The sequence below is a fragment of the Taurulus bubalis genome, assembly GCF_910589615.1.
Source record: "Taurulus bubalis genome assembly, chromosome: 17".
In the NCBI taxonomy this organism is placed as follows: domain Eukaryota; kingdom Metazoa; phylum Chordata; class Actinopteri; order Perciformes; family Cottidae; genus Taurulus; species Taurulus bubalis.
The window spans coordinates 15,926,382-15,939,171 of record NC_136605.1 but is presented as its reverse complement, the minus strand read 5'-3'; the positions used below and the strand labels follow the sequence as shown (position 1 = coordinate 15,939,171).

Sequence of the window (12,790 nt, the reverse complement as noted above, 5' to 3'; positions counted from 1 at the left end):
TGTGTTGATATGTGTGTTGCAGAGCTTGTGCTTCCGCGTCCAGAAGATGTTAGAAGCGTACAAACCAGAGTGGTGTGAGTCCAGAGAGGACTGGTCTGTCTTCCTATTCTCCCCACAGAACAAGTGAGTCGCTTTTACACCCCGAACCCCTTTTTCTGTTCCACTTTCAATCAAATCTGTTGTCTACAGCGCATTCACTGATTGTCTGCATCAAAATTTGGCTGCCGCAAAATGTGGGCTGTTTCGTAGCCAAAGACTCCGGCAGCCTCTCACACAAACATTATCGGCTGGCCACAGGACGTGTTTCATCAAAACAATATCAAGGATGGGTGGGCAGATTCTGTTCTTCACCTCATCAATAGGAAGGACAGGTTGCCAAGCTTCCACGGAGAAGGACTACATTAGAGTATTGATCACTGCCCTGTTGATATTTCCTTGCCTCCTGTTGGAGAGCAAGAAACAGGCCTGAGGGGGTGAATGTAAAACAATCCATTACATTCTACAATAACTTGTAGTGATGCTGTATTGAAATCTGAAGTTTAAATAGAAACTGGTTAATAAAAGGCATTGAAATGTCCCTGTGCTTGTTCCAAAATACACTCCCTCTCCCATTGGATTCATTCTATTTCTTTTCATCCGTTCCAATAAACACTGTCACAAAGATATTTAATTGCGTTTTGGCAGTGCACAGTGTCACATGTTAAGGTTTAAAATGCATATTCGCTATTTATACGTCCCATCTCTTTCTGTATGTCTCTCTCTCTCTCTCTCGCTCTCTCTCTCTCTCACTGTTTCTCTCTCATCTCTTTATTCTGCCCTCCCAACAGAGCATTGTACTCAGGAGTCTGGTGCTTCAGAAAGTGTTGTTAATGTAATTTGTTTTGAATTAGGAGCAATGTAAACAGTGGATGAATGAGGCTATTTATTCAATGAGATGTAAGGGGACTCCCTTGCACTATCAGGGGACTTGGCAACCATTCTGATTGGATGGAAGAAGTCTTTAAAACGTGTCTCTGCAGAGTGTGGTCAACCTCTATTCATCTACTTTTTGCTTCCAACCTTCCTTTATTGTTCTTCAACTCATTCATGATCTGCTCTCCTCTCTTTTCCTCTCCTCCCCTCCAGATTCAGACAGATATGTCAGTCCATCATCGCCCATAAGCTGTTTGACTATGTGGTGTTGGCCTTCATCTTCTCCAACTGCATTACAGTCGCTCTGGAGAGGCCCAAGATACTACAGGGCAGCTTGGTAAGTTCCTCTGAAGTATGGATCTGTGCCTAGAAGCTCCTGTCTGCAGCCTTTTTGAGATAGCTCCATGTATTCTCGAGAAACTAATTAAAGTGTATCTTAAAGGTACAGTACGTGAGAGTTTACTACCTCTTATTATCCCATCTATTCTTTCCGTCTAACTCTCTATCTTTCCCTCTGTTGGGTCCAGGAAAGAGTCTTTCTCACCATCTCCAACTACATCTTTACTGCCATCTTTGTGAGCGAGATGACACTCAAGGTAACATTTTGCAACCTGTCTCTTTTACTACCAATGAGTCCTGTGCCCTTACAGTCTGGGCGCTACACAGTCATCTTTTTTGTCTGTCCTCCCTATTTGTCTGTCTCTCTTGCTGAATTGACTTCGCTTCAGTGCTCCTACAGCCCAACCCCTCCCTTACCCTTCTTTCTTGGCAATTCCCATGTTGCTTTGGAGAATAGAGCAATTAAGCAATGTCATTAATTAGCAGCTAGTCTTCTTTTTTGGATGCAGTCCATCTCCAGCACTCCCCCACACTCTCTCCTTCTTCCTCTCCTCGCCGATGTTGACTGCTTCTTTTTTAAGTCTGTGTTTCCACTTCCCTAAAGTCCCTCTGTTCTCATCAGTCTGCTTTTTTTCCCCAACTCCCAATCTTTCCCCACCCTTCCTTTCTTTTATTTTCTATCCCTCCGCCACTGTCTCTGTAGTCTCTGCGAAAGACTTTGGCACAAGTGGGCCATCAATTATGCACTCCCACAATCAATTATTAACCAATCACAGCCCGTCAAGGAGCCACAGGCTTGTCAGCCCCCTGACCGAGCCGTACATGCCTCCCCTCTGTGTCTCTGTCTGTCCAAGTCTTTGCGTATCTTCATAATGTGTGTTGCTTGTTTGTGTGGCATTAATCTCTCCGTAGGACTCCACCACTGAGTCTAGCGCTGTGTACAAGGTGCAGCCACATAAAAAACACAGCAGGGTTGAGGAATTGGTCAGCATGTTGCAGAACTTTTCAGAACTATTTTTTTTTATGAGGCAGCTTCAGACACAATTTAGCTCTCTCTCTCTATTAAAAAATAGGTTGAGAGATTGTAGTTATATGACAAAGAATAAATAAATTATTAGAATAAACAACAATATATAATCAGAATTGTGACCTCTATATGTTGTTGTTACGTTTTGGCATTCAGATCTACAGTAAAATGTTTGCCAGGCGCTGATCTTTCCACCACCTTGATATGTTTGCACGCTAACCCCCACCGTCCCTCTGAAGCTTTACCAGACACTTGGCAAACAGCTTCAAATGTCAGTTGCAGATTTTTGATGCTCCCACTGCTGCTTCGTAAAACACCAAATCCAGCTGTGTGCATTTGTATTACAATGCCTGTGTAACATCTCTCCGTCACAGAGGACCATGATAATGTCAAATGGTTTCACAATGTTTTTGCGAGCAAAGTCAAAAGCATTGTGACATACACAGCATATCGCTGCACCAATGGATATTACAATAAATGTGTGTCACCTGCAAGTGTGTGTGTGTGTGTGTGTGTGTGTATCTCATTATTAAACATGGGTGCCATTTTGCTGTGTGTGTTCTGTTTTGTTTTTTTGCGCACATATTATGTATGTGAGATGAAGTCTATGTCTGCTCTGGACACCCTCTTGGCATGTGTGTATGTATGTATGTCTGTGCGTGTGTGTGTGTGTGTGTGTGTGTGTGTGTGTGTGTGTGTGTGTGTGTGTGTGTGTGTGTGTGTGTGTGAGCTTGAGTGTGTAAAATATCTTGTTAGTGTCAACAGCCTGTTGTTCTACAGTTGCTGATGACTTTTCATGTCTGTATCTCCACTCTCATCCACTTGTTCTTTTAGTTTCACCTTGTTTTTTTTTGTTGTGCAACACACTTGACAGTTTATTTCACAGAGCTGGTTCAGAAACAGACAGTCCATGTCGTAATAGGCTGCCTCACCAACCTGTCTCTCTCCAGGTGGTTTCCATGGGTCTGTATGTGGGTGAGCAGGCTTACCTGCGCAGCAGCTGGAACATTCTGGATGGCTTCCTGGTTTTTGTGTCTTTGATTGACATTGTTGTGTCCATGGCGGGTGGGGCCAAGATCCTGGGTGTACTTAGAGTACTCCGGCTGCTCAGAACACTGCGTCCCCTCAGGTATGGACAAAGTAATAATTAGGACGTAAATTGCATATGCGGATTTTCATGTTATGTTGAAAATCGGCCTTGTTTTTGGTATTATCTTCTCAAGTAAAAAGCAAAGATTTATCTCAAAAATGGACAGAAAATGTAAAATAAGGATTACATTTAAATAAGACACTTTTTATTTATTTGTCTTATCTTGCTCTCCCCCCTCTGCTCTCCTCAGGGTGATTAGCAGAGCTCCAGGGCTGAAGCTGGTGGTGGAGACCCTCATCACTTCCCTCAAACCCATTGGCAACATTGTTCTCATCTGCTGTGCGTTCTTCATCATCTTTGGCATTCTTGGGGTGCAGGTAGGAAAACGAGAACAGCTGTATTGATGAGACATGCTGCATGCATACATAATGTAATACAGTGTATTGTGTGTGCTATGGTTGCCTGCCCATTACTATGATTTCTTTCTTTTTTTATGTAAATCTCTCCATCCCTTTCCCTCTCAATGCCATTGAAGCACACATGCATGTCTGTCTAAAGTACATCTCATTGTCTTCCTACTTCTTTCATCACTGCAAAACATTTTCAGCTGGTGGGATCTTTGACCAGCTCATTATTTCACTCAAAAGCACCCTTTTATCTCATCAGCGGAGCCTGTGAAGGCTTATTTCTCTCTTTTATATAAGTAGTCAGACAGCATCAAAAGCTTGGTCTCTTCTTCTACTGACAGCTGTTTAAAGGCAAGTTCTTCTACTGCTTCGGCCTTGACATCAAAAACATCACCAACAAGTCTGACTGTCTGCAAGCCAACTACAAGTGGGTCCACCATAAGTACAACTTTGACAACTTGGGGCAGGTCAGTGTCACATGTGTGTTATCTGCATGTCTGGTGTGCATCATGTTTGTTCTGGGAATGTGTAACAGGACATTATTTTTTATCAGTTTTCCTTTCTGCTTTCTCCCTGCTGTTGTCCAGGCTCTGATGTCCCTGTTTGTACTCGCCTCCAAGGACGGCTGGGTAAACATCATGTATCACGGCCTGGATGCTGTGGCTGTGGACCAACAGGTACCCGCATATGAGCTTCAGGCACAATCTTTAATCTGACTAAATCATTTTGTCCTTCCCTCTTATCTCGGTTTTGTTTCTTACCTCCTTCTTTCATATCGTTTCATATCAATTCACATCATGAACAAACACACCACTTCAACCTCAGCCGGTGACCAACAACAACCCGTGGATGCTGCTGTATTTCATCTCCTTCCTCCTCATCGTCAGCTTCTTTGTCCTCAACATGTTTGTTGGCGTGGTGGTGGAGAACTTCCACAAGTGCCGCCAGCACCAGGAAGTGGAAGAGGCGAAAAGGCGCGAGGAGAAGCGTCAACGGCGCATGGAAAAGAAGAGGAGAAGTAAGAAAGCGGAATGGCAGGAGAGAAATTGATTGATAGAATGAGTATAGAAGAGGCCAAAAGCTGAAAGAGTCAAAGGAAAAGCAGAGACACATGACACTTGGAGGAGGAGGAGGCAGGAATAAAGTGAAACAAGGATACAAAGGAGGGCACAGTGAGAAAGATGATGCAGGAATAGATTTATAGAGAAACAATGGGTACAATCAGGTAAAAAAAATTGTACAAACATAAAAAAAAAAATATATGATACAAACAATAACCATAAACTGCCTGAATAGCTCACTTTACCCCTGTTGTTACTTTGACACATCAAAAGAATCACTTTCTATCAGCATAGAGCTGTGAACAAGACCAATCAGAATTTGTGATGTCTAAAGAAAGAGAGATGGAAATGGGGACAGACAAATACAAATAAACACATAAACATTAAGTGTCATAACTGCTAATGTCCTCTACAATGTCAGAGTTGTTCTTCCTGTTGATAGGTATTTCTATGGAAGCCCGTTTCCGCGACAAAAAAAAAAAAGAGGTGAAAAAAAAATCTCATAATTATGAGATAATAAAGTCGAAATTATGAGATAAAAAGTCATAATAATGAGATAAAAGGTCATAATAATGAGATAGAAAGTCATAATTATGAGATAAAAAGTCATAATGATGAGATAAAAAGTCATAATTATGAGATAGAAAGTCATAATTATGAGATAAAAAGTCATAATAATGAGATAAAAAGTCATTATTATGAGATAATAAAGTCAAAATTATGAGATAAAAATTCATAATTATGAGATAAAAAGTCATAATAATGAGATAAAAAGTCAAAATTATGAGATAGAAAGTCATAATAATGAGATAAAAAGTCATAATAATGAGATAATAAAGTCAAAATTATGAGATAAAAAGTCAAAATTATGAGATAAAAAGTCGAAATTATGAGATAGTAAGTGCGCATGCGCTTCAGTGACGTTGGCTTTTCTCCTTCCTGTTATCTGCGCTGTCTTCACAAGTCTCTTCATCCCCTCGCCGGTCTAACCATGCAAACGATATGCAAGCGTCACTGTTGACGTTTTAGCTCAACAAATAATAGCATTGCTATTAATGTAGCTGTTGCATGTGTTTCTCAAAGAGGCTACCGGTAAAAGCAGGAAAGCTACGATACGTTATCTTGCTCATTGTGTGGTTTATTTGGGGACAGTACACAGGCTACTGTGGGCCGCAGCCTCCGCCAACAACAGTCAACACTGTTAAACGTTGTCTTAACGTCCCTCAAACTCCACTCCCGGTAACTCGCCACAGGCAGCTCACGGCTACACAGGTCTTGAGACCTTCACTGACCTCCTGCTAATTTCATATTATACTCTGACATTAGGTCCACACAAATATGGAACATATCTTCATCACATAGGGAATCCTTAAACACACACTCTTCAAGGCAGACTTGAACCTTCTCCAGGTCCACAGGGTGCAAACAATTTCGACTTTATTATCTCATTATTATGACTTTCTATCTCATTGTTATGACTTTTTATCTCATAATTATGACTTTTTATCTCATTATGACTTTTTATCTCATAATTATGACTTTCTATCTCATAATTATGGCTTTTTATCTCATTATTATGACTTTTTATCTCATAATTATGACTTTATCTCATAATTTCGACTTTATTATCTCATTATTATGACTTTCTATCTCATTATTATGACTTTTTATCTCATAATTATGACTTTCTATCTCATGATTTCGACTTTATTATCTCATAATTTCTTTTTTTTTCATCTTTTTTTTTGTGTGTTGCGGAAACGGGCTTCCATATATTCCAGATTGATCAAACATTTTGAGCTTTTAAGCGCTCAGTGTGGAGCAAGTCTTCCCTGGAAAAATCCTCTGCTACACAGAAGGTGATCTGTTGTGCTTTTCAATAAGAAACAGGAGCAGTTTGTTATATTAGGCTTGAATATAAGTTCTGATTGTACTCGCCTGAAGGTTTGAGTGATCACTGTAGATCGTGAGAAGTATTTTATATCTCTGAAGGTCAATATAATACTTTGTTTCACACATCAGATACAAATACAATTTGAATGTGTTTAAAAGCTTCATTGATGTATTTTTCTACCAACAGAAGCCCAGAAACTGCCCTACTTTGCCAGCTATAGCAGCATACGCCTGATGATCCACACACTGTGCACAAATCACTACCTGGACCTCATCATCACCTTCATCATCTGCATCAACGTCATCACCATGTCCTTAGAGCACTACAATCAACCTCATGTAAGCAAAGCTGCACAGATGTGTATGTGGTGGCTGTGGATGCAAGTTAGACAAATGAAGGGAAAAGCATATTGCATTCTTGCATTTCTGTTATAATAATTAGTGTTTTGTGCAACTTAGCTCTGACTTCCCCAAAAGCGCCTGTTCCACAAAATGTGGATAAAAACAGACAGGCTCATTTACAAGCTCCATCTCAGTAGGAAGAACTTGTGATGGGTTTTTAATGCAGAGTATTAATGTCTGTCAACAAATGTGTGGCTGTTTTCCTACACCAGACTGCAGCTCCTAAAGCTTTCCGTTCCCCAAATAGCAGCATCTTAAAAAGACACAGTGATGCCGCTGACTGGTCAGCCACCATGAAACTGCATCCAGGCTCTGTAGCGTGTGCTTCTAGTAGCTGCAGTCCATACAAAGGAGCTGTGATTGCACTGCTGATTTGAGTGGTGTTAGCTGTACAGTACATTTATCTGTCCATTCATGTGCGATGAATGAAAGTTCAAATGCCTGATAGCGCTTGTTGGTTGTTGTTTTTTTATGTGAGGGAGAGCAAAAGTGATTATGCTTGAGATAAGATGCCCGTTTGACCTTTTAAAATAGAGCACGCTTCCTTAAACTGACCGAGCATCAGATAAATATCACAGGTCTCGGCTGTATTTGTCAGCAGTTTGTCTTGACATTTGGCAGCTTCCCACTTGTTAGAAGCTACAGCTCTATTTATGAAAGGAGAAAGCAGCCAAACTGGATCATCTCCGGTCTCTGAAGCAGCAGGAAGCTGTACTGGTTGTTTAAGACAATTAAAACACCCTTGCCTTTGGAATATTTGAATACTCTGGAAATACATTTCAGCTTAAAAATGTATGTTTGTTTGGGGATGTAATGTGTGAGTGTTTGTGGCGCTATGAATAGAAGATGCCCCATTTTTTCCCTCTGGCATGTTTGATTTAATTCTACAAACAATGGGAACAATTCCAATTCTACAGTTTCCTCCTGCTGCTGATACTACATCCTATTACACACACACACACACACACACACACACACACACACACACACACACACACACACACACACACACACACACACACACACATACACATTGTTTTACTCTCTCTTTCCAGTCTCTGGATCTCGCCCTGAAGTACTGCAACTATTTCTTCACCTCTACGTTTGTGCTGGAATCAGTACTCAAACTCATCGCTTTCGGCTTTCGGCGCTTCTTCAAAGAGAGGTACAGTGTGTGTTTATACCGTGTGTGTGTGTGTGTGTGTGGCAGCGTGACTGTGTGTGTGTGTCCCTTTCTGTGTAAATGTGTTGTGTGCTTATTTGTAGCACTATGCTCACACGTATAACTGCCACTGCAAAACTTTGCCAATCTGCTGCCCAGAGGTCTGTGTGATGATTATGAATGATGGTTGACAATCAGCTTTTGTTTTGTGCAGTTTTGGTGTCTAGCCTGAAAACACAAGTGCCCTCTGGCTTAGATGCAAAATCAGCTTACCAAAATAGTTGGAGATTCATTGTCACCAAAAATTAAAAGAAAAATCTCCCTAATGTTTTCGTCTATTCAGCTCATTCACTAATCACACATTTGATGTGAAAATTAAACATTAAAGCGACTATATCGGGGCTCTAGGCACATGCCGTAATCTTGTGAATTAATGTATAATATAAATAGCGGCACAATAAACAGTTATTTAGTTCAAAGTGTAGTGGCTGTACAAATTTGCCTTTTGCTTTGATCATTAGAAATGGAATGGGGAATAACAGCTTTGACAATATACAGGATTATGAAATATGTTGAAATATGTGATCTGGCTCTGAGGCTTTCTGTTATTAAGTTGATTTAATCATATTCTGGTACAAATATGTAACATTTTAAGACATTTATTACACATTAGTTTTGTAAAAGACTAGTGAAATGTTTTCTTTGTCACACTAAGAAGAGTTTACAGCTTTCTTAATTTGATTTAGGTTTCTTTGGTCACCATCAAATCATTCGTTCATGCCTTTATTACATAATATAGTAAACTATCAACATCAATCATCAATATAGCTTTTAAACTGGTTATGCTAATCCTTTTTTCATTGTAATAATCTTTTGGGTAAACCACAGATCTACAGCATCGTTCTTCTTAAAACCAAATTATCTAATGGTTCTCTGCATGTATTATTACACTTTCTATTTCTCCAACTTACTGTACTCACCTTTGTTTGACCTCCATGGGAAACAGACCTCAGCACCGTTCCCGCCCACATTCATTCACTCAGAGCCCAGACTAATTGATTTGTCACTCAACCAAATTTGCATGGTCGGGGATGAGACTGATGACTTATTTCTGTCAGGAATATGTAGTCACTAATTAAAGGCAGAGGCAGATTTGGGAGCTTGCAATCCACTGATAGTAGTTTAATGTAGTTGGCCTATTTTAGTTTTGTAAGAGAGAGAGAGAGAGAGAGAGAGAGAGAGAGAGAGAGAGAGAGAGAGGGAGAGAGAGAGAGAGAGAGAGACAGAGAGAGAGAGAGAGAGGGAGAGAGGGAAAGAGTGTGAGCAATGGAGAAGAAACTGATAATATATCAGGGGGTGCGGGACTGATCAAAGAGAGAGAAAAAAGAGGAGGATGAATGGATGATGAAATGGGAAAGAGATGGGCGAATATAGAAAGAATTTATCACACGGTTATCAGCTGGCACTTTGTCTCTTTTTATGTAGCGACAGCAACATCCGTGAGCAGCAGTCATTGTGCATAGTGTCATTTATAGGCTGGGGTGGCTCTAGGGGCTGCTTTACAACTGGGTCAATGGAGTAGCAGGTAACACACACACACACACACAATGCAAAGTGACAAAAACAAATGTAGTGTAAGTTTACGGTGTTCTGTAATTGTAAATGTGTGCCTGGTCGAAAGGTGCTGAGGCTGACAGGGAAGTGAGATATAAAAGTCCAACACACATTTTGTTCAACCCTTTTGATGAATAACAGGTGCATTTTTAACAGGTGAGCTAGATTGTCTTGGATGACTTTGATGAAGTATTTAAGGAACATTATTTCTTAAATATGAAGAAAGGCAGTTGCTGTCCTCAGTTTCAAAGGGCTGGATGGCTGCAACCATAGAGGACGAAGCACCTTCTTTTGCCTCTGTGAGAAGCTGGGTAAGTCCTGAACAAAGATGTGGAAAGAGAAGCAGACCCACGGGATCCGAGAACAGAGGGAGACATGATCGTGCATGATGAGAATGAGTCATGGACGGCAGTTGATACGCTGTTGTCAGTGGCATGTGTTTGGCAAGCATTCTGACAAATGAGTTGGCAGTGCCAAGTGTTTTAGCACTCTGTGTGCCTTGCCGCCTCGATGATTTTACAAAAGATATGTATTGACTATCTTTCAAAAAGTCTGAGGATAATTGAGGATTGCAGTACCTACTGAGGCAAATTATATGAGGCAATAAAGGAGAAACATCTGGGGAAAATGTTGCAATGACTATGGTATCTTCAAACTCTTTGATTCCCTGCAATATTCATCTGATTTGGCAATATCTGTCTCCCATCTGTCCTTTAGCCCTGACAAGCATTTAGTTGGATCTATTAAGGGCTTTTGGGGCTGAGACACTGTAGCATCACTGGTCGAAAAATCTAGATGTTAAAGGAGAGTAATGTGTTGTAAGGTAATTGATCATTTACTACATGCGTCACATAGTAAGGCCGAGAACCTTTCACACAGCCTTCAGCGTATTAACAATAATAAACAACTATATTTAGTTACTGTTACAGCTTCTTCTTAACATGTTTGTCTACAAATTTGCCAGTATGTTTGTGTTTGTACATGCTTGGTGCAATGCCTTTGTGCAACTTCACATGAGTGTGTTTATGTGTGTGTGTGTGTGTGTGTGTGTGTGTGTGTGTGCGTGTGTGTGCCAGGTGGAACCAGTTGGACCTCGCCATTGTGCTTCTGTCAGTGATGGGAATCACCCTGGAGGAGATCGAGATCAGTGCAGCTCTGCCCATCAACCCCACTATCATCAGGATCATGAGAGTACTGAGGATAGCAAGAGGTATACATATACTACACGTGTATGAAATACACACACACACACACACACACACACACACACACACACACACACACACACAGGTCCTTTCCAGCCACACTTCTTGTAAATCATTTAAGTGCAAATGAACATTGATTTTGTTTTGGTGTTTGAAAATATGAGTTAGCTGTAGCTTCGCAGCTAATGTCTAAAGGCTGCGTGTGTGTGTGTGTGTGTGTGTGTGTGTGTGTGTGCGTGTGCGTGCGTGTGCGTGCGTGTGTGTGTGTGCATGCGCGTGTTGTAAATGGCTGTAAATGAAGAATTGACCTTTCCACAGTTAAATGTTTCCCATTTAGCCTGTAATTGAACCTGAGGGATTTCCTCCTAAATGGCCACACTTAAAGTCTCTCTCTCTCTCTCTCTCTCTCTCTCTCACACACACACACACACACACACACACACACACACACACACACACACAGTGCTGAAGCTGCTGAAGATGGCAACAGGAATGAGAGCCCTGCTGGATACGGTGGTCCAAGCCCTGCCTCAGGTACAGTCTACAAACACACACACACACACCCACACACACACACGTGTCAAACATTGTCTTCCCTCACCAGAGAGTTGGTCACTCTCAGTCAATAAACAGAATAGCACCACCCCCTCCTTCTTTCTCTGTTGGCCTGTAGGCAACTCAAATAGATGACTCATTCATGGCACAGACTGGTAGACTGTACACACACATAGGCTTTGTCTTGTTTTCACTTTCAGTACCATGGAGAGTTCCCGTACTCCCATTGCGACCACAGTGTGCTAGAAAAAGAGGGGGCTTCTTAAAACCAGTCTGCAGTTCATTTGGTGGTGAAGAGTCCACAGAGTCAATCAGTTTCTAGGCCGTCCCAGAATCAAAATCATTCCAGTGCACTGAAAGTTTAATGCTCAAGAAAATTTCCAGAATGCATATTAGCTCATTAGTCTTACTGTCTGGCCATAGTGTCTGTTGTAGCATAATCTTATGGGTAAGAAGTAAAATAGGAAACAACAGAACAAATGTATCTTGTTATGTTTGTGTGTGGTTTTCATGTGCTTCATTAGTGTCCCAATGTGTATTCATTATTTAACAATTCCTTTTTTTATTTAATTAATAATTAAGTTATGTTTGTGTTGAGCTTCTATCATTGTACCCTGATGTCTTTCTTTGAGCATGACTTTTAACTTTGGCATTCTCATTATTATACCTCAAGCAATAGTTTTATTTTTTTGGACACAGTTGAGAAGATCACTCTCATGTATGTAGTATGGTAACTATGTGGCTGATTAGCTTAGCTTAGCATCAATACTGAAAACAGTGGGGAAACAGCTAGCCTTTCCAAATTTGCCTTCTGGCACTTCTAAAAGTCAAAGGTTATATCTCATTTATTTAATATGCACAGAATCCATGTAAAAAAAAAAAAAAGCTCAGCTAACTGGCTGCTTGCTCCAGCTAAATGTTTTACCTACAGAAGTGAGATCAGGATTGTTTGTCTCATATAAGTCTCAGCAAGAAAGTGAATGATGTTCAACTTTAAATAACAGACAGGTTAGGTGAAAAGACAGTATGCAGTCGTATTTGTGGACATGCAGGGACACAGTCAGACTCGTGCACACATTATGATCCATTCACCATCAACAGTACGATGAAGCAAACAAAGGGA

At 40.8% G+C, this 12,790-nt stretch overlaps 1 protein-coding gene across 1 annotated transcript in view; it reads left to right on the top strand.

Moving 5' to 3' along the window:
• The window catches only part of cacna1ia (calcium voltage-gated channel subunit alpha1 Ia), a gene marked incomplete at both ends in the record, with an annotated part of 99,528 nt that overhangs the window by 68,404 nt on the left and 18,334 nt on the right, over positions 1-12,790 (top strand). Inside the window, 12 exons of the mRNA XM_079233630.1 lie at positions 23-123; positions 1,126-1,249; positions 1,440-1,508; positions 3,229-3,407; positions 3,619-3,745; positions 4,117-4,242; positions 4,363-4,452; positions 4,601-4,793; positions 6,917-7,068; positions 8,187-8,296; positions 10,984-11,117; positions 11,576-11,646. Of these exons, the coding sequence (XP_079089756.1) occupies positions 23-123; positions 1,126-1,249; positions 1,440-1,508; positions 3,229-3,407; positions 3,619-3,745; positions 4,117-4,242; positions 4,363-4,452; positions 4,601-4,793; positions 6,917-7,068; positions 8,187-8,296; positions 10,984-11,117; positions 11,576-11,646 (1,476 nt within the window). The remainder of the gene's footprint in view (positions 1-22; positions 124-1,125; positions 1,250-1,439; positions 1,509-3,228; positions 3,408-3,618; positions 3,746-4,116; positions 4,243-4,362; positions 4,453-4,600; positions 4,794-6,916; positions 7,069-8,186; positions 8,297-10,983; positions 11,118-11,575; positions 11,647-12,790) is intronic.